This window comes from Botryllus schlosseri, chromosome 12 (genome assembly GCF_051294905.1).
Source record: "Botryllus schlosseri isolate E-star chromosome 12, Bs_hap1, whole genome shotgun sequence".
NCBI lineage: Eukaryota > Metazoa > Chordata > Ascidiacea > Stolidobranchia > Styelidae > Botryllus > Botryllus schlosseri.
Genome location: NC_137247.1, coordinates 7872805 through 7896009, shown reverse-complemented (window position 1 = coordinate 7896009; position 23205 = coordinate 7872805). Strand labels below are relative to the sequence as shown.

The window sequence follows — 23205 nt, the reverse complement described above, 5'->3', positions numbered from 1 at the left end:
AAGTATTTCTTTCAGCGGGCACATTGGCCACTTCCATGGTACTAACTATATAAAGTAGCTTATATTTGTGAAATCGTGGATAAATATGAAAATGACTTACTTGTCTTTGTTATTCGCCCCCTTATCTTCAGTCTTATCTTGGTGTTTCTTGAGCAATAACTCAGCAGCTTCGTAGCTTCCTAAAGACAACAGGAATCTAATAAAATCTACGCACGAACTTCTGGGGGTGGAATATATTTCAAACGTCTAATCTATTTGATATAGCAATAGCTGGATATTAGCCGGACTGGATTGCAATGCACCTACTTGAATGCAGCGGCTCGCGGAATTATTCAGAAAATTTTCTGTTTTATACACTATCTTCATAGAGAGCACACTACAACAATGTTCCGTCATAGCAGAATTAGTGGATATCATTATCTAGTTTTATAGATATTCCTGAAATCATTCACGTGGCAGTCAGATTCATTTCCAGCTTTAATCCTTGCTTCACTGACAAAGCATTTATGCAGATCGGAGCTGGCCAATCCAAACCAGATGGCGATCGACCATCTGAACATCTCGCTACATAGATTTTGACCCGAGTGAGATGCAGGTTTCTATACTTGCTACAGATATTACCACAAAAATTTGGTTATACAGTAGCCAGCACCGCAATCGGGCGGATTTGATTTTTATGATACAATAAACGTATCAAATCAAGATAGATCACATAAGCCTGCTATATTTTTCACATTAGACGACGATGTATTCTTTACATCAATTTCGTCTATGTCAATCATGGATAATAATTGTTATTGCAAGTCGATCTGACTGCACAGAGTAACATAAATATATTCACAAACGATACGTTGAATATTTCGAGCGAGCTTTTCTAACACCATCCCTAATTTATATATATATATATGGATTATCACAATTCCGTCGACCTTGGTGATGCATTGGCGCTTGAGAAGTTGCTTCGAAAATTTGACTGAAGCGACTGGAAGTTCCTTATAGCCAAGTGTTGCTGTGGGGTCACTGTGATGTTTTGATTGGTTGTTGGTGTCGCACAGGAAATTTAGTCGCGCTGATTGCCAATATTTTACCAGGTCACTCTTCGTCCTCATACTTATTATTTAGGTATAGTATTGTTTACCACTACGTCTCCAATGTATTACGATGGATATTTTATTCGAGACAATGACATTAAGTTGGACTTCGGCGTCGATGGGTGGACTTGAGTGTTTCCATGACGTTCATAGGCTGTCGATGTGATCACTAATCAAAGACCACTATATATAGTTATTCGGAAGTTGAAATCAAGCAGTTCTGATCAAATTCTGGTATTACACAAAATTGCTCATGATGTAGATTCTTATACACTCCTAAATTGTACGTAGATGCTACCCGGGTTCTTTTTCGAACTTAAATCTATGAATTATCAATTGATATACCGAACACTAACACAAACCGAACCTTCGCGCCCGCACCATCTCTAGCTTATGTACAGTATGCTTGAGCTACACCAAACAGTGTAACTGAAATGTACTCACCAAACTCGACTGCAGCAAAGAGAGGAGTACGCATAGCCTTATCAGCGATTTCAATACTTTGGCCATTCGAACCTATTAATTCCTCACAAGCTTTAACAGCATTCTTGCTTGCAGCGAAATGGAGTGGAGTTCGACCAATGTTTGTCTTAGCAGCTGTTGATGCTGAAATTATTAGATAGATGTACTCACTCACGCCACGTTATTCACAGATTCGCTTTCAAAATTTAGTAGATTAATCTAGGGTTCAAACTGCTGGAAAAAGGCAAGGTCACGAAATAGTTCAGAGACGAAATTTGTATATTGAAATCAATGCACACACGGGGCTAGTGTTGCTCCATACACGGGCCAACGACCATCAATACGAAGTGGTCCGTTGATGTGAAAAAAAGATATCATTTTTCATTTTCATCTACCAAGCGGCCGAATATTTTGACAATTGAAAAGCCTGTATCGATATTATAGCACAACACACACAATACGAACCAACAATATGCAACTTACCTCCATTACCTTTCAAAAGTTTGATCATACGTATATTGCCTGAGGCAGCCGCAAGATGCAAAGGTGTTAAGCCGTACCTGAACAGAAGTAGATATCTATGCTGCGACTTCCCGCTTAGCAGCAGAAAAAAATTCGATCACATCCGAATCGAATTTCAAATACGGAATTTGATATTAGAATCATGGATTCAGTAATTATTCATTGTTGTATATTATTGTCACTAAAGTCACTTTTCGTTATTGGGCAGTTCCTGGTCAACACCGATTTCAGCAAGCGACAACAACTGATATTAAATGTCATCGAGAAGCAAAGGTCATCAGTAGCTAAGCTGAAGCATTCTCTTATTATTAAATTTCCAAATCCGAACAAGGCGGATAAGCGCAGCCACAAATTATTGGGTTAGCGATGTGAATGATATTGCTCGTTGTTCAACACCCAGGAATCAGAATAAAGTATAAACCAGTGATTCTCAACCGCGGCTCTCCGAGCCGCATGCGGCTCTCGACTGCTCTCCGTGCGGCTCTCACTAACGATGTGAAATCATTGATGCTTCTACGGAAATTCTAATTATTCATGATCATAAATAAATCGCGCCTTCAACACAACAAATGTACGTTTATGTTCACGTTTACTGACGCGAAGGTCATTCCCTGATCACAATAGAATCCTACGTAATACAAGTTGTACGGGTTGTGACGTAACATTACCGATAGTAATTTCGGTAGGCTTTAAATCCGAACCTTTACTGCTTTACTGAAGGCTCTGACCGTCTGACCTAAGCCTAATCAGGTGTCTGTAATGAGACGGGCGAAGTTTATTTCGCTCGAGACGGCGGCTCATATTAGAATACGGGTGACAAGAGACTCGGTCAATAAGACAATCAACGTTTGGGGTAACTGCAGGTACTTTATTTTCTTACTCTTTGCTTTGATCTTGATAGCGTTAGAAAATATCGGAGACTTTGGTTCAATGATAATGTCAGGTTCAGATCAACCTGCAAAGAAATCTCGCACCCTTGTGCAAGAAAATCGTGCCTTTCAAAGTGAATGGGAAGAGGCGTATTTTCAAATTGAGGAAAACGGCAAAGCGAAATGCCTTCTGTGCCCTATAATAATAAACGGTGTAAAATCTTTCAACGTTAAGAGGCATTATAAAACACATGCGGGAAAATACGACGTCTATCAAGGTGAATCAAGGAAACGGAAGTTAGAATGTCTGAAAGCAGAGCGTAGCAAACAAGGAAAAATGTTTTTAAAAAAAAAAGAACCCGAAGAGGTAACAATAACATCATATAAGATCAGTCATCTATTGGCCAGCAATATGAAGCCATATTCTGATGGCGAAATTACGAAGCAGGCTATTGTTTTGTTTACCGAAGACAATTGTTCTCCTGCCATTCAGCAGAAAGCTAAAAAATTGCAGCTTAGCAATGATACAGTAACGCGTCGTGTCGATTGCATATCCCAAGATCTGCATGAGCAACTTATTCACAAGTCGCAAGATTTTTCTTACTACTCGCTTGCTCTTGACAGCACTAACGACATTACCGACATAGAGCAATTAGCTGTATTCATCCGGGGAGTCATGCCAGATTTCAAGATTTGCGAGGAGTTTCTTGCTTTGCGATCTATTCATGGCACAACGAAGGGAACCGACATGTTTCGTGAATTTCATGCTACTCTTCAAGAAGCGCATTTAGACCCATCGAAATTATATTCATTGGCGACAGATGGCTGCCCAGCAATGCTCGGCAAAAATCTAGGTCTTCAAGGACTCGTCAACAAATGGCGTGCTGAACAGAATCTTGACGCTGTGACTTGGCAACACTGCATTATACACCAGGAAAGTCTTGTTGCTAAATCATTAAAGATGTCCAATGTGACAGATATAGTAATATCGACCGTAAATTGGATTCGAGCAAACGCACTTAACCATCGAAAATTCAAGGCTTTTCTCACCGATATTGATGCTGACCATGGAGACTTGATCATGTTCACCGCTGTACGATGGCTAAGCCGAGCTGCATGCCTCAAAAGATTTTACGCGCTACTTCCTGAGATTAAAATATTTGTCGAAGGAAAGAAAGACATCCCTCAGTTGGGAAACGAACACTGGGTTGCTGACTTGGCGTTCATGGTGGATATTACCTCACACCTGTCGTCACTAAATCGGAACTTACAAGGAAATAACAAGCTCTGTCACGCCTGGTACGGGACAGTGTCTGGTTTCATTGAGAAATTGTGTCTTTGGAGAAAGCACCTAGAGGAGGGTGTTACGACACATTTTGTAACGCTTTCAAACCACCGACAGAATGGATCATTCAAAACATATGACCAGGTTATTAGTACCTTGATTGACGGGTTTAAACGTCGAATAGAGGGAATGCATCATTCCGTACCCCTGATGAATATATTTTCAAACCCAATGGCAGTAGATGCCGCCACTGCCCCTGATATTTTTCAGATGGAACTGCTGGACTTGCAGTCCGATATAGAATTGCGACTGTTGTTTCAAAGCAATGGACTCCTTGAATTTTGGGGTGCTGTTCCTGAAGAAAAATACCCCAACCTGATAGCTAACGCATCGAAGAATGCCTGCATGTTCGGTTCAACCTATGTATGTGAAGCCCTTTTCAGCAAATTAGTGAGGATCAAAAGCAAATATCGCAACCGATTGACTGATCGTCATCTGAAACAGCTCTTGTGCACAGCTTCCTCCACGATGAAACCTCGTTATGACAAACTTGTGAAAAATCAAATTCAATTTCAAGTTTCGCACTAAGTTGCAAAATAGATAGTGATCACCACAGATTTAGCGTCACGCCTTGTTCATCCAAACTCAATTCACATGCTCTCGGAACTCAGAAAGATTGTGGATTAAGTCTCAATAAACATGTTGTGACGCTAAATCTGTGGTGATCACTATCTATTTACTATCTGGAAGAATGTAAATTGTAAATCATCCGCAATCGGCTTCAACGGTGAAGGGTATACCTCGGTATACCATCGGTGAAGGGACGTGGCTGGGTAACGTCGTTTCGGAAGTTGTCCGTATGGGGAGTGCCCGCTGTCACAGTGTCGTCTGGGGAAATTGTCGTATTTGTTTTGGCCGTCGCTGTTTGAGCCAATCGCGGTTTTGGCCGTCGCTGTTATGGCCGTCGCTGTTGTGGCCAGTCGGTGTTTTGGCCGTCGCTATTAAGGCCGTCGCTATTTTAGCCGTACACCATTTCGTTGATACCATTTTTGATGATATTTTTCTATTCTCAATAAATCACGTTATTCGTGCCATCATGCGGCTCCCGACAGAGTTGAGGTTCATAAAATGGCTCCCACAGTGAAAAAGCTTGAGAACCACTGGTATAAACCATTTGTAAATCCCGTGAAAATCAAAATAACTCACTTGTCTCTGTGATTTACTACTTGTGCTCTACATTCAAGTAATTGGACTGCGGCATCGAAATTTCCTAAAAATGTATAATATGCAGCATAACCGTTATGGTTGAGATTTTAAAGGTAGCATTTAGAAATCCTTCAATATGCCTACAATCTATAGATTTTATTATCATAAATTACCCCAGGAGATTGTGCTGATTGCAGGGAGTGGAATTATTTCTGTGGACATGTGGATTACAAAATCTGGCTTATTCAGATTACGTTTATACAATTTCGAGAGTACCATATGTCATAATGTGGTCTACCTTAGAAATGACCCAATTGCACGGTTTTGCAGAGTGTACTTCATTGTTTACTAGCTTTTTAGTGTTAGTGCTATGCACGTTAGTGGAAATGACATATCAGTGACTATAGTGATCAATCCACAGCATTGAAACAAAGTGAAAATAGATATGGTTGAAAATTACCAAATAATATTTGGATTGACGTAGTACTTGCATTATATTCTTTATGGTCACATTAAAGGTAGCACGGTGAGATACTACACACGTCCACAGGTCGTGGAATCGTTATCAATAAGCAGCACTGTCTCATAGTTCTGGTTATCCAATATAAATATATATATTTTGATAAGTGCCCATCCAACAAGTCGCTGTTGAAGAGATTCGGCGTCCTAAACATAGAAGATATGCGGAAACTAGAAATCGCTAAGTTTATGTATCAGTTCCACTGATGTCGTTGCCCCGAATATTTCAATGATTTCTTTACCTCGGAATCAAAAGCGCACAAGTACAACACACGCGCGTCCACGTCGTCCAAATATCATATGATCGACCGAAAAGATCATCGCTCTATAAAATATGCCGGACCTGATGTGTGGAACAGTATCCCGCCGGCCATCCGACAGTCGACGAGCATGTCCACATTCAAGTCGAAATACAAGCAATTACTATTAAATAAATATACTCCATCCTCAAGATTACCGGACCACGACTGACCTATCGATCTCGCTTCCCATGACATGCCGCCCTATACTGTATTCTTTACTTTCATTCAGTGTGCATGCCTCCTCTTTACCTCGCCTAGGCCAAGGTGAGTGTCTGATTCCATAGACAAATCTTCCGGATTTTTTGTGGTGTATTGAACTGATAAAATTGCTAATAAACCAATGATGATGATGATGAAGTGTAACTCGTCTCACTTTCCATTCCGGTCTTACTGTACAGGATTTCATAGGGAATCGCACCGGAATAATCCCCTTCGAATTGAATCAATCAGATTATCGATTTTTCCTTAACGAAATCGGTGTTAATGGAGGTAAAGACAGTTAAAGTCGATGACAACCGTAGGCAACTATGATGACGAGCATTGGCTTGTAATTTTAACGGAATTTCACTATCCTTCAGTGCTGATCTGATCAAATGATTGTGCGAAGTATAACTATTGTCATATAACTTATTCCTTCAATGATCAATTAAATCATTAATATTACCATTAGCTCATGGATAACTGACTGACCAGCAACTTGTACAAATGCCCGACGTTCTGAATATCCTACGTTATGGAAGACTCGATTACATATAATCGAAATCTTAGTTGTCAATGAAAATGGATTTGATGTTATCCGAATCCGCAGTAGGCCTATGTTTGTGTTTCCTGATTACTCATAGTAATACTATTCTTTACACACGCTTTATTAGTTTCTTCTCGAATTGAAGAAATCGGGATGAAATGTTTTATATTAAATTTTTTTTGGAATCACGCTAATAGACGCATACCCATATTATATCACTGTAACGTCCTTCTAATGCCTTCCAACTGTAGTGACAACTTACAGCGTTCTACCACCAGGTATGTGGCGTTCGTATGTTGTAATGGTCGGGATATTTGCAGATATATGGTATCATTTAATATCATAAATATAATTTACTGAACGTAATGCTCACCAAATTCCGCAGCAACATGAAGCGGAGTCCACCCTTGATTATCGGTCACATTTACACTATCAGGATCGTGCTTCAGTAAGACTTGACAAGCATCAACGGCCTCGTTGCAGACAGCGAAATGTAAAGGTATTTGGCCGTACTCCTTATCATCAGTCTCATTCTTGGATTGTGTTTCCGTTTTGTCCGATATCCCTCCATTTCCTTTTTCTGTTTTTGACTTTCTCTTTTCCTCCGACTTCTCTTGGTCTTCCTTTTCCGTTGTTTGCTTTTTCATCACAGAAGTCCTCGTCCGGCTATTCGCTACAATTCATGAATCCAGGTGAAATTGAAAATTTCTTCAAACCATGCGTTCCGAGAGAATTCTAGACCAGCATGTCACATGGGAATAGCTACAAATGGCAAGCGAAGGGTGATTTCGTCATTAAGATCAAAATCAGTAGGTCTATACCTCCTATAGCAGGTGTTCTTAACGAATGTTACAGGTACCGCTTTGGGATGCGAAGCACCAGAGCGGGGGTAAAACTTATTGTATGGAATAATACACTATTTAGGCATGTTTGTGAAGAAGGTGTAACTCAAGTCACTCAAGTCTAAATAAGATTAAAATCGAAATGCAAATCTCAAACAGTTGAGTATTTAAATGATAAACATGGGACGGGGGCGAAAGTATCGATATAATAAAAATACTTTAAAGATCGCAAGAGTAGCCTACGTATTCAGTATAGTGGTACCTTAGCCAAGAAATTAACTTTATCGATCGGAAAGCCACTATTGCACGTTACACGTATCTCATCTTGCTATTTATTTTCGTTGGATGAAAAAAATAAAGACTGTGTCTGTCTCTCTCTCTCTCTCTCTCTCTCTCTCTCTCTCTCTCTCTCTCTCTCTCTCTCTCTCTCTCTCTCTCTCTCTCTCTCTCTCTCTCTCTCTCTCTCTCTCTCTCTCTCTCTCTCTCTCTCTCTCTCTCTCTCTATCTATCTATCTATCTCTATACCTCTCTCTCATAAAATTGGCATAAACTAGAAGACCAAGTATCATTAACCCCTCAACCGAGTTTTCAATATGTTTGTGCGTTTTGGGCGGTGTTTACAACTATCTTGAAACCCATCGACTGTCGGAAGAACGCGCATAATATGTCGCTATTCTGAAACTATCGTCCATACAGTGAAAGTCATTACCGAGAATGCCATTATCGAGAATGGACACCGAAGAGAATGGACACACGCCGAGAGTGTAATGTATGGAATGCAGTCGTGGTAAGCATATGTACAGGTCGTGTGTATTTGCACCACGGCGTTGCCAATTCGGTGCTGATTCTCAGATATAAATTTCCCGACAACGTCTCAGTAAATTAGATTCTCAACATTAACAATTCTCGGTAATGTCCATTCTCGGTGGTGTCAAACGGTCCATTCTCGGTAATGACCATTCTCGGTAATGCCCATTCTCGGTAATGGTTTTCTCGGTATATTGGTATAGAACCGTCCTTTATATTGAAGTGCTTGAAATCCCTTTCTGAAATCTGACATATAGCCCTTGGTGTATTCAGAATCTGTGACGCCCAGATAAGTATTCAACTGCGCGGAGCCCAATCCAGTTTCACTCTAACAACAATGGTATCGAATAACTTTATATATCATAAAGACCCCATTTTGCAACTCAGTCAGGTACGGGATTCGATAAAGAAATTGTAAACGTTCATAAATCGTCAAGCGTTTTATCGAAATTTTCATGAAACCACTGGTAAGACTTTCATGATACCTTGCGATTGGCGTGAGAAACATTGATAAGAACCGCCACGCCGTTATACTCTCTTACCCCCTGTAACAGTGAACTATACAGGCGTCTTCGTTGTTGTGGTGTCTGTGTGCACAGGACATACAGTCGTTTGGTGAGTTGGCTGTTAGACGTAGTCGAGAATGGTTGTGCGTAAATTGCAGAGCGTTGTCCGGGAGTAATCAAGTCTCAGCGAGCTATTTCACAGTGAGAGATGCTACGTGTGACCAACTTCATTCTTACGTCCTTGCATTAACTATAACTATTACTAGAAGATTGAAAAAGCAGAGCCTAGCGCAGTGTTTCTTGACCTTGTCGCCAGCTCCCACCTGGGTCATTATGATTTTGAAGAGGCTATACGGAGGTGCTGAAGAAAAATGGCATCGTGGACTCGCAGCTGAGGGTACAGTAGCGACATGGGACTATACAGTGGAACAACAGTTCTATATATACCTGAGTTCTCATTGCAAATTAACACTCGACAAAATCTATCAAATACCGATATTATTCGACGCGCTGCGCGTGAAATACCAGTTGGTGCCGGCGGTCTTTGCAACATGTTTCCATGTATGCAGTGGTTTAATATAACTCATGTAAAATGAATTGCGCGTACTTTGAGATCAGGTTTCAACTCCTTGGAATTTTATTTTGTTATTGTTGTGTCTTTTGGGTAGTAATTGTGTTTCGACTACTTTTGTACACGTTTTTTTTACTACGATTTTACACGAAGGCATTTGTTTTTGTATACCTTCTGATCTGCTAACTTGTATCACGACCCACTCATGTCCTAGGCTTTTTTAAAGATACCGCTTACGCGGACCAGATGGCGAAGAGGGGCCTGGATAAACGTCCAACAGCACGGTAGGAATTCTGTAATGTACTCGAATTCGCAACCCATTGGGTGTTGCAGCTATGGAACGAACCAGCCTACTACTGAAATGTTATGTTTGTCCGGGGTTACAGAAGGAGCGGAATTGACCATCTGACTGTACATCTGATTTTACAATAGGAATAGAAAGGTATTGACACGAACGGCTGCCGTATAAGAATCTAATTGAAAAAAAAATATGATATTACCTCCCTGCTTCAGCAGTAGTTTGATAATTCCAGAGTGGTGTGAGACAGCAGCAACATGTAGCGGTGATATATATTGTCTGAAAATGGACAATTAATTATAACTATATTATATTGTGGATTACAGATAACATCTCATATATATTTTGCAATTGTAGCAAATATCAACCTTCGAGCTCATCTCGCTGGATAACACACATATCCATCAAGTTTTAATCTTATACTCCAGATTGCCATTATGTTAGTCCTGTGCATATAATATATTAGAGAAAATTATAACCATAACGATGAGTTATTGCAATAAGTACTTCCAGATTTACAGAGGTGGTCAAAGTAGTCAAGAAAGCTACTCAAGTAGAATTAGAAGTAGCGACGAAAATATGTACTCAAGTACGAGTAGAAGTACTTCTTCCAGAAGCCACCTAAAACTACTTGAAGTAGAGGTAGAATTGACTGACTTCAAATCTACTCAAGAAAGTAAGCAGTTTTGAAAACAGTCTTAATTCGTTCGCAGCTGCAAATTAAGCTATGCGGAAGGTGCAGAGAGCTTGATTCGTATTGATGCATCCCAAGAGGTATCAATTTTCGACAGAATATGCATTCTTTCTCATCATGGGATGTAAATTATACTATTGATATGAAAATGCGATACTAACCCTTTGTTTACTAGAAGACCCCGTTTTAGAGAATATCATGACATAGGCCCTACCCCATATTACAAGGCTCCAAGTTTATAGGAGAAGAGCAATACGGAGAAGTTGTATCTGATACGGTTTCAACACTTTGCGTGATTAGTATACTTTGATAACAATATTGTGGATCGTAAAAGTTATATCGAATGTAGCTTTATTTTCGAAATATAGAAGCATTACTACACTTGTTTTTATGCTTCAACAAGTCTGTTCTGCAGACAAAAGAACTGAAAGTAATTAAAACCCAAAGTATGATACTCGGAATTGAAAGTGAAATACAAATACCACTTCTAAAAAGCGGAAAATATATTTCATGTCTATTGTCAATAAAGCTTCGAAGGTGCTAAAACAGGTGTAACGTTCAAGAAAGCCAGATTTTCCAGATTAGCAGGACACGTCATGGGCTGCTAGATTACGAAATGATAGGTAATTGCTAGATTGTGCAACTGTAGTTTCAAACGTTATGGTGGGCCATATTTACTGTGATGAAATATTGGATATAGGCGACAATGCGGTGTGAGCGTAATCATAAGCAATCCGATGCATAAATTATATTCACTTATACTTTTGTGAAAACATATTTGTCACTCCATAACTACTGTGCGCGAGGCGCAACAAAATTTCTGGGCTTTACTTGACTTTTATGAATATTAAATGTCGGTACTCCGTGAAAACAGCCCAGAAATTCCTCAGGCTATCTTTCGTATTGGGGTAATAAACTACTTCTACTTGACAAACTGAAAATAGCGAAAAGGGAGTAAGTAGATCACAAAATATCAAGAAGTAGAAGTAGAAGTAGAGAAAATCAGATACACTTGAGTAAGTACCAGAAGTAAAGGAAAATACTTGAGTACTTCCAAAATGTAGAAATATTTCGTTACTGACCACCTCTGCAGATTTATCATACCCGCATTCTTTATGGAAAACTTCAAACACAAATAGGGCTACAGCTAAATAAGATAAACGTCGTCCTCGGAGCGCCAGTATAGCCTCTATCGTACATTCGTAAGACATAGTTTTTAGTCGATATTATGTAGGGAACTATCTAAAATCCCTTCACTGTCTTGATCGCGTCGAGAATGGGCAACAGTCTACAAATGCGTGCCAGAAATTCGCTTGGGGTTAAGCGACGATGATGCGTGATTTCGATGCCATAGCGATAGCTAGATTGGATAGTAACCTTTCGTTGAAATTCTTCAGCTGCACTTCCAATACGGTGGCTAGCTGAGGAGAATGGCTGCTCTTATATATATTGAACTTTACTTTGAGACCACATCTTATTCAGAGCGCAGTGCTCCTTTAACATATCATAAATAGAGATTTGATGAGTTGCTGAACCCTTCTCATAGACAAATATGTACTCTCATTCCAAATCCTAAATTTAACATGGCCTACCTATATTTCCAGATTACTATTTCTTTCTCATTCTTGCTAGACTTCGGTAACAAGTGGATTTCTTTAAGACATACTTTAGTAGTCTTCTTGTGTCCTAAAAACAAATAGGCAACATGTAAAAATAGTGTAGCATACTGACTATACCAGAATGGGGACAGGTGGATACGAATTTCAACTCCTAATAGTTTTAGTCACAGGGGAAAAACTTTTTAACTCGTGGACGGCCTTTATGAATTTATATGGTTAGCGAGAGATAGATATGCATGTATTTATTCACCAGTCGAAAAGTAAATAAATATGATGATGAATATTCAACACTGTAACTGTTCAGTGCATACGTAAATTTAAACTGTGATACACCAATATCACTATACACAGTCAACTAACGTACGAAGAGATGCTCATTACGTGACTCACGGTTGAGTGAGTACTCAAATAGCTCTAGCAATTAATGGTAGCTTCGTAACCAGATATGGTATTGTTATTGTTTACAACTTATTGACAGCTCGAGGTTGGTCTTGCCTGCAAAGTATTGTCATTGCAACGGGTGGACTAGGATATGGTATTGGTATACATACGCAGACCAACGTGGAGAATTACCAATCATTTATACGGTTGTGCTTAGGGTTGCATTTAAAACAGACGGTGTTTTAAAAGACTTGTCTATAAACTGTTTGAACGGTGTTTTAAACAACTGCCTTTACAGAAAATATTGTGCTTTTTAAAACGTTTTCGAATTATGCCATAATTGCGTAAATACTTTCCAGAAAACATGTAGTATGCGCCTACGGACGATTTGCACCCAATATAGTTGACGTCTATACGTGGATTGGCTGGAACCCTCGTAATCGTCGTCGCTGCAACAGTTGTAGCATGTAGATATAGATCATTGATGCGGAATGGGTGTTCTGATGATGAAGACCACCGGCCGTAAAAAGGCTGCATAACGATGTAGTCCTAGTTAAAGATATTTTTGGTCTGTTTATGACAGCGGTTGGAAGCCCATTTCGTCGAAGGAGCCAAATTCACCCTATATAAATTCTCAGTTGTCAATGTGAATCCACTGCGAAGTCACAATTCGTGACGTCGTGGCTAAAAACACAAACAAACAATAAAAAACATGTTTTAAACAAGGGCCAGGTTTTAAACATGTGTGTTTTAAATTATTTTTCTTTAAATGCAGCCCTGGCTGTGCTACTTTGCATGTTGTTGGTGACTGTGCGGTATTTACAACAGGCCACTGAGATTGGTCTTCTTGGTAATTGTGATAATACAGGCGTGAACGCATTCACGTTCCTTCGTAAGATTTAAGTGAATCGGCAAAGCGACATTCAGATATAAATAATTAAATCGTTTTCCATCCGTTGCTGTGGTTGTTGCTTAGTAATTACAGTCGTCCGACCTCCGCGGTCATTTCACAACTGACCGGGATTGGTGAGTAATTGGGCCACCGTTCGTTATCGTTCTACGCTTTTGTAAAAAATCGCTTTTACTTGGATCCGCTGACGACGAGTAACCTGTGTACACTGTACACTGTGTACAGGTGTAGCGCGAAGTATTTCCAGGGGGTCCGCGAAGCGTCAAAATAGTTGATAACCTATTTTGTATTTTTTTAATTCGGAGAATCAGGAGGAAGTTGTGCTTCATTACTATGGTAAAACCCCAGAGCTCCCGTCAACATGATGGCCATCTGAAATGAAATATCCTACTATGCAGACTCATTTTAATTGCTAAATTGTCAATAGCCTACTGATACAAACATTTTGCTGTTTAGACATGTTTTGTCGGATAAGTAAGGTCAATCTCAGTGACTTGAAAATCTTTACAAAAATCCATTTGTTTCTATGATATACATAACCATTTTTCCATAATAACTTCAAGATTAGTTGCTAAAAAGAAATGACCAGCCTTGACGTTATACGTTCAATAAAAAAATTGTTTGTCCATTTCGGTGGCATATTTGTTGCGATCATACCCAAATGTGTCGTCGGAAGCGTTACGCGTTATTATTACATTCGCCACCAGTGGAAATGGAAATGGAATTAGGGCATGCACCCGTTCATATCAAATCGAAGGAGCGTATTTTCAAGACACGACCACGTATTTCAAGAAATGCAGATGCAAAATTCGCTTTGAAATAATAGAAGTCGACTCCATTTCTACATGAATAGTATGATCTTATTTTCAAGAAAAGTCATTTTGTTACTGTTTATCACTAAGCCTACAGTTATTATTTGCGCGAGACAGATGACGATTGCACGACAATTGAGCTAAATTTGAATTGGAACTTTGTGGGGGTCCGCGGGGTCCGCGACGGTCCGAAAGGGGTCCGCGAACACATAAAGGTTGAGAACCACTGGTGTATACAATACATCCTGCGCTACGCGATACAGACGGCACATGATCGACCGCAGTCGGTGGAAGACACCCCTTCGCTACTCGTCACATGTCTCAGCGGATGGGATTCCATTTTTTAACTGCGTTACTGCCTTACTGGTACCAATGTTTCACCACGCTCTGATAAAATGGAATATTATGACTGAGAGACAATTGCAACGGTTCGAATACACCAGCCGAACTGAAATTGTGTCGCGAATTGATTGGGTGCAAGCACAAAGAGCTTCTATGGAAGGGTGGGATCAGAACAGCTTGCAGACCAGATATAGCCTGCTGGACAGGCGTTACCTATCCCTGCTTCACACACTGTACAGCGTAGGCCTACACCTTCAATGTCGACATCAATATCTCCATAATGCACGCAAGAAAGAGCAAAAATCAAAAATGACATCAGACAATGCTGTAAATATGAGTAAAACCCTCACCCTTCTCCACAGCAATAAAGAGTGCGTCCTTGATATCTTCGAAGAGTTCGCTTTCTTTTATGGATCTATTAGCTTTCATGGATTCAATGATGTTCTTGCATATCTCAGCCCTGTCCAACTTCGAGTTCGCGGCGTATTGAAGAGGAGTTTTTCCCGACAGTGTCCTTGCAGTTAATTGAACTGTAATCAACATCAATAAATTCTGTGAGCTCTGGAGATGACTGCGGTCTGAGTGTGCGAAAACAGATGTATTATCATTTTGCAAATGCGATCAGTCGATCACTCATCACTGGGGCGATTTTTTTTTACCTAAACAACTGAAGATTTTGACCAACAAAATCAAAATTTTGACATTTGTTGATCAAAGAACTGTCCGTCCTTACGAAGTAGTTTAGCCTGAAAAAACTTTTTTGACTCAAAAACTGACAAATTTTCACATGAAAAAACTTTATTTTAACGAAATCTGACCCTATCTGAGGAATTCCAGTAGGGACATCGCGTATTATGAAATTTGTTGTAGCACAACGAAAGATACTTTCCTACGTTCTCGGGTAGAGTGTGTCTGTCCTTACTAAGTAGGGTTACCATATTTTGGAAACCTGAAAAGAGGACACTTTTTCAAAATTTCAAAACCGGAGAAAAATGTGGTAATTTTTCCCACGTTGGGGTCGGTTGACTAAAAAAAGGTCAACTTTCTCGCCCAGTGCCCGAAAATCTGTATTTCTATCACGTTGTAGGCTGAGCTCATCTCCGCTCAGCTCCCGAAATACCCGCCTGAGCGTTACTCCGGTGCTGAATTACGGCATCCAGTCGATTTTAGCCATAAATTGGACCTAAATTCTCAAAAATGAGGACAAAATCTCAAAAAAGAGGACCAAAGGGGGTCCTCCGAGTACGCTTCCAAAAAAGTCAAAAAATAGGACAAATCCTCTTAAAAGAGGACGCATGGTTACCCTATTACTAAGTAGCTTGCCAAGAATGGAGAAAGAACGTTCAACAGTAACAGTTGTTGGCTGACAACACTCAATTCGTGCGTGCGTACACTGCTGGTGACACACCGTCTTGCTTTATTCTGACAATGATGTCTATACATCACGATTTTTGATAATGCGCTTCTTGATATAAGAACCATGTAATGCCCACGCAGTCTAGATTCAGTTACGATATTGCGGTACGTTGAACATATAACACCAAGTCAACCTATTTGTTTCATTTGAATGTTTATGATTCACAGTGAGCAGACAATGGGCTGTCTACAACGGTACGCCTATAAAGTAGGCCACAAGCTGTAAAATGTCAAACTATAAGTTGACGGACAGTGCAAAATCTACGACACAAACGAACTGCAGGTTGCAAAAATTTTGTGACTTTGTAAAACATTTTGACATTTTTTGACCTAACGCTACAATTTTGACCTAGTTTTGACTTTTTTTGACATGTCAAAAAAAATCGCCCGACTCATCACTCATACATGTGTACGTACACGCACCCCTGCGACAAAATAAGAGCAACTCAACCCCAACGTAAATTCAATCCTCAAATGCAAGTGTTGCATGCGGACATATCCAGTATTCGACGCAGCAATTAGTCTACCCTTTGATTAGGGTAGAGTAATTAGGTTAGTTATCAGTGACGATGCGTGGTTGGCGCTGTTCATACAATTGAATTCGATAATGCCACGTAATAGTTAAATGATGGTTAATATACGGTAAATAGATTTCAGGTTACCGTTTTTCTTGCATAGCAGCTCGACCATCTTCAGATTCCCAGAATTGGCTGCACTATGTAGAGGTCTTAGTCCGCGTCTGAAACGGGGTTAAGCATGGTAGTATGGAAACTAAATAGTATTGTAACCATAATTCGTGTAGGCAATTTAAGTCCTAGTGGCAGGAAACGTATAAGTTCAGTAAACAAAATGCGATATCCCAACAATCGACTCAAATCGTTACAATAACTCCATTCGGATCAAGTACTCGATTCCTAGGGCACAGCCATAACTCGGTATAGCCTCGCATGTAGGCCTACTGTGTGACTGTGTGTACGGCACACCGTACTACAAATTCTCCGGATTCATACTGTCCTATGCAACGAATTATGCGGAGTAGCCTCACCGGCAGCTTCTCGTATACATGAAGATGCAATTAACTTTTTGCAATTTACTTATCATGGAGTTGACCAGACGTGATATGCTATACCGGTATGATCGCAAAGGCATCCATAGCGCGACATATTTTCGACTGATCGTATGACGGCATTAACATAGAGTTACATTTAAAACAAAAATCAATTTAAAACAAACATATTCAAAACAAACAGGCCCTTGTTTAAAACATGTTTTATTGTTGTTGTTTTTTAAGCCACGGCGTCACGGATTTTAAATAATGACATCATAGTTGATTGACATTGAAAATTGAAAACAGGGTAAATATAGCTCCTTTGACGAAATATCTGTACTATTGCTGTTTAACCGACTAATTTGAGGGTTCCAACCCTCCCATACCGATATACGTCGGCGATATCGGGTGGTTATTGTCCGTAGGCTCATACAACATGTTTTTTTGGAAAGTATTTACACAATTATGGCATAACTTTACAACTAAAAAAGAACACATTTTTTTAAAAAAAAGGCATTTGTTTAAAACACTGTTTAAAGCATGTTTTAAACACCGTTTGTTTTAAATGCAACCCTAATTAACAACAATTTACAGTGTCCGGTGTAAATATACCTTGAATCTGTCGCTCTGGCGTGGAGTGAGCAGTATGCGGTAGGGTTGTTCAAAAACAATATTTTTTCCAATTTTACTAGCTAGCTCATGTAATTTTTAGGTTACCTTTCAAAATCAACTCAATTCCGACCAGTAGAAGAGAAGTTATTGAAGTGGAAAATTTTTGATTTGATGTTTTGATATGATTTTTTATGATTGAATGTCGTAGGTCTGACAGTACGGTGTCACTTCACAAATTGTTACTTAAACGTTACGAGAGCTTTCTTACTCGTTACCGTTGTCCTGTTTACTCAAACGTACCAGTGCGTAGGCCTAATTAGCTTCAAAATATTTGGCTATTCACCACCAGAGTTGGATCAATTGTAATTTGTAATTGAGCTGAATGTAATTAATTACAGTTTTTGTAATTGTAATTGTAATTTGATCAAAATTTTGCTCAATTACAATCTCAATTACATTTTCATGGAAACCTGACAATCACAACATAAAATAGTCAATTAATCAATCATTTATTCGTCGCACCATTGAAAATCCGGTACGAACCAGGATGACGACGAGGGGCCTTAAGGCCTTAGTAAACAGTCACCACATGTGATAATTAGCCTATTTACATCGGTGTTATATGCGTGCTGCGTTATAACTAGATAATTCAGTCACGCTGAACTGTTTCCCATACTTCAGTAGCGACAGAAAACTTTGTTAATTACAATATAGGCTAAACCGGTGATTCTTAAACTGGGGACGTGCCACCTTGGGCGGGGTGGAAGCATCTGAACGGGGCGCGACGCTCCAGTGAACTGAAATATTTTCCGCGTTTGGCTCGATTCACATCCGTTTTATGGTTAGTGTTATGTTTGTGCATTTACGTTTTAGTGTCGTACAACTCTTTCTTTCTATAGGATTATTAATTACTGTCAATCATTGTTTCCCCGTGCGTCGTGCTTGTATTTATACCCTGTGTTCTGTTGTCTCGCGGCCTTTCATTTTAACTGAACTCTGGATCGTGTCGCCTGTCTCAAAGTTATTCTGCTGTTAATATATACTGATTTCATATTGCAACCTCGTCGTGTTGAGTCATTGCTCGAACAAGATCAAGAACATAACAATTGGTGTCAGAAGTCGGATTCATAGTTATTTCTGCGACGAAGATGAAGCATGGATTCAGGTATATTGAAGCTGCTCGAGAAGCAGCAGGCAATGATGGCCAGCCTACATGAAACAATGGCAAACCAAAAAGCATAGCTGGAGCAACAACACGCACAGCACAGAGAAGATTTGAAGCAACAAGCGATGCAGCAAGCAAAGCATGACGAAGCAATGGCAAAAGTCATGACAGAGATGGCGCAGTTAACACAGAGGTCGAGTCCCGGTGCTTCAACATCTGAAGCTACCGCTCCAAAGTTTGATTCGTTTGTAAAATCAAAGGAGAAATGGGACCAATATCTGCAACGATTCAACCACCACCTTGCAATTCACGGCATTTCCAATATGGAGAAGAAAAGAGCGTGTCTACTCTCATGGGTCGGACTTGAAACCTACTCGCTCCTACGTAATTTGTTTGGTGCTGCTGATGTCAGTGCGCAATCCTTCGACGCGTTGACTGAGAAGTTGTGTTGTCTACACACTTCAAAGACTCCATTCATGTGCAAGCAGCCAGGTACGAATTTTACAATTGCAAAATGCAGCCGGGACAATCATACGCCGATTGGATCGCTACTCTACGCGGAATCTCTAAAGATTGCAACTTCATATGCTCAAGAGATGGCTGTGATCAGAGCTACCTTGATGAGCTAATGCGCGATCTCATCATTAAAGAAACGCCGCACGCGGATGTGAGACGGCATTGTCTAACACAAACCAATCCATCCCTTGACGACGCTCTCAAAGTAGCCGCAACGTACGTGAGGACGCTGCAAACTGATAGGGTTATCCAAGGCGAGAGCAGCGGTAAAGACACGTCCGTCGTCAACAAAATGACGGGAAGTTACCAGAAGGGGGAAAAACCTTCCAAATCCAACCAAGGCAACTTCCCAGAAAGACTGAAATCCTGCAGCCGCTGTTTCATCGATCACCAGAGAAAATCGACATCGACATTCAGTATGTCAGAAATGTGGTCGTAAAGGTCATATAAAACCTGTGTGCATGTCTACCAAACCTAGTATCACGCAACAGGTCACATCCGTCAATTTCTGCTCAGTGCCGCTCCTATCCTTCGACATCCATCAACTATATATATCGACGCGTAGGAAACCAGCTCTGGATCAACTCCAGCATCAACGGCATATCGTTGCCGACACAGTGGGACACTGGTGCACCCTCCGCCATGGTGGGATTGATTGGATACAAAACTTTGGGCTCTCCGAAACTCTCAGCATACCATTGCTCTTTCGTAGCGTACGGCGACAAGCCACTGAAAGTGAAAGGTATTTGCACTGTAACCGTGCAGGTGGGTTGCGGAGTTAGAGTTGGCTTAAAATTGGTGGTTCTCGACGAACACCGTGGGCAAAACATTTTTGGTCTTGATTGGAGCGATGCTTTCTCCATGACCGCTAAGGGAACGTCTGCTTTGGATGCAATTTCTTCGCAGATGGTCAAATCGCAATCATGTAATACTATTGACATTTCTGATTCAAACGACAAATTGACATCTTTTCAGTCCGAATTTCCCTCTGTTTTCTCTAATGTATTAGGACGATGCACCAAGACAAAGGTGACAATTCACTTGAAACCTAATGCCAAGCCCGTATTCAACAAGCCACGCCCTTTGCCTTTCGCAAGGCAAATCGCTGTTCAAACCGAATTGAATAGATTAGTCAATCAAGGTATCCTCGAATTAATCAATTACAGTGATTGGGCAGCACCAATTGTTGCCGTCACTAAATCCAATGGATCAGTACGCATTTGTGGTGACTTCAAAGCATTGAATCAACAAATTCAGATAGATCAACATCCCTTGCCCTCCTTGGATGAAATCCTTCACAAGTTACAGGGTGGTTGTATTTTCACGAAAATTGATCTTGCCGATGCTTATTTTCAGCTAGAATTAGATGATGATGCGATGAATTTGTGTGTCATCAACACGCAATTCGGTCTATTCCGTTATCGACGCATGTGTTTCGCGGAGTATCGACGCATGTGTTTCGGATTCGCATCTAGTCCCGCAAATTTTAAACGCTGTATTGATGCCATGATCGCCGGCTTACCCGATGTTGCTAGTTATATCGATGACGTACTCGTTACTGGCATTGATGAACGCGATCATTTTCGCAACTTATCGCTGCTCTTTGAGCGCCTCACCGAATACGGTTTCACCGTCAACTTCGCTAAATGTGAATTTTTCAAAAGTAGTATCGAGTATCTTGGTCACATAATTGACAAGGATGGCAAGCGCCTGTCTAACAAATCCGTTGAAGCAATCAAACAGTTGCCTAAACCTCAGGATGTTCGCCAGCTACAGGCATTCCTGGGCAAAGTCAATTATTATCGCGCGTTTATTCCTAATTTTACGAATAAAGCCGCTTCGTTGTACCGTCTTCTTCAAAAAGACGCGAAATTCATTTGGAATACGGACTGTGACGCAGCTTTTCGCATTCTCAAAAACGACGTAATCGACGCTACGCAGTTAGCTCATGATGTAAACAAGCAGCTCATTTTGTCAACGGATGCTTCTCAATTCGGAATCGGCGCTGTCCTCTCAATTGAGCACAATGGCGAAGAGAGACCGATCGCGCACGCATCGAAAACGCTTTCCGATTCGCAAAAATCCTACTCTCAAATAGAGGAGGAAGCTCTGTCAATTATTTACGGAGTCACTAAATTTCGTCAATTCTTGTATGGTAGAAATTTTACGCTCGTAACGGACCACAAACCGCTTTTAGCTATTTTCTCGCCAGACAAGAAAATTCCCGTGATTACAGCGCAACGCTTACAGCGATGGGCACTAACGCTCATGGCTTACCAATATGACATTCGCTATAAACCGACTAATCAGCACGGAAACGCCGACGGTTTATCTCGCCTACCAAAGGGTCCAGACCCTGAGTTTGACGAACTGGAAATTCGTGAAAACGCGGATATCGTTCACGCTATTAATATGGCATTCGATGGCTTGCCGTTAACTCGCAAGGAAATTCGCGACGCGACGCTGAAGGACAAAACCATGAAACTAGTAAAATTATCTGTCACTCGTGGTAATTGGAATCCAAAGACGCACATTGATGATTTTTCTTGGTTTTCGACTCGCAAACATTCGCTTTCTCTGCACGAAGACATAGTCATGCTCAATATTGATGGTTTTCAGCGCGTAGTAATTCCGCAGTCACTTCGCTCACGAGTCTTCTCATTGTTGCACGAAGGACATTGGGGTATCGCGAAAATGAAGCAGATGGCTCGACGTTACATCGCATCCATTAATCGCGACATTGAAAATCTCGTTAAGAGCTGCGACGCTTGCCGTAAGGTAATGAAAGCGCCTGATCGTCTGTATTGCGAATGGCCAAAAACTTCTGAAAGCTTTGAACGAATTCACTTGGATTTCGCAGGTCCAATAAACAACAAAATGTTTCTCGTCATTGTCGATGCGCATTCGAAATATCCTTTCGTTAAAGTAATGAATGTCGGATCTACCACTACCTTGTGCGTAGTCAACGCTTTGCGGGAAGTCTTCTCTATTGAAGGCTTGCCCGTAACAATCGTAACGGATGGCGGAATGAAACATGAATAGCTTGAGTTAGTTGCTAATTACGTTGCTACGGTTGTCGAAGAACACCTCTTTACTGAATCAATTACCTGTTTGAAAGTAATTGTAATTGTAATTATAATTTGATATTTTTAGCATTGAGTAATTGTAATTGTAATGTAATTGAAACATGCAAGGAAGTAATTGTAATTGTAATTGTAATTGAATTAAAATATTGTAATTGATCCAACTCTGTTCACCACTACTTCACTAGCACTGCTATGCTCTGAGAGCGAAGTACTAGGTTACCATTCTTAAATTTTATCAACCGAATTGTTGGTTATAGGCTCTTCAGTGACTTACATATCTCTGTGATTTACATCGGCCTCATTTTTCAGGAGCAACTTGACTACCTCCTCATCGAACTCTTCTTGTTCACAAACCGCTTGCAGCAGCGATCCCATGATGTCCGCCCTGGCTTCCTTGCAAACGTCGTACTCGTTTGATGGATGTTCGGCGTTGGTTTGGGCATCACTCTTCTTTCGTTTTCCAGATTTTCCATCAATAGCCTCTGCCAGATGTTTCTTTATCATCAGTTCAAGCTGTACCAACACAAGGTGTGTACTGTATATAAATCCCCATCCTAAGCACTCGTCAGGAGAGGGGTA

The 23205-nt window shown here is 40.5% G+C and overlaps 1 protein-coding gene across 2 annotated transcripts in view; it reads right to left on the bottom strand.

The window, feature by feature from the left end:
* The window catches only part of LOC145452299 (uncharacterized), an 83613-nt gene that overhangs the window by 48697 nt on the left and 11711 nt on the right, over positions 1-23205 (bottom strand). For both annotated transcript variants that reach the window (XM_080330510.1, XM_080330511.1), the window contains 10 exons: positions 22901-23139; positions 16862-16938; positions 15134-15313; positions 12312-12405; positions 10228-10304; positions 7375-7674; positions 5436-5499; positions 2037-2113; positions 1536-1697; positions 101-179 (listed from right to left, as the gene is read on the bottom strand). In XM_080330510.1, the coding sequence (XP_080186636.1) occupies positions 101-179; positions 1536-1697; positions 2037-2113; positions 5436-5499; positions 7375-7674; positions 10228-10304; positions 12312-12405; positions 15134-15313; positions 16862-16938; positions 22901-23139 (1349 nt within the window). The remainder of the gene's footprint in view (positions 1-100; positions 180-1535; positions 1698-2036; positions 2114-5435; positions 5500-7374; positions 7675-10227; positions 10305-12311; positions 12406-15133; positions 15314-16861; positions 16939-22900; positions 23140-23205) is intronic.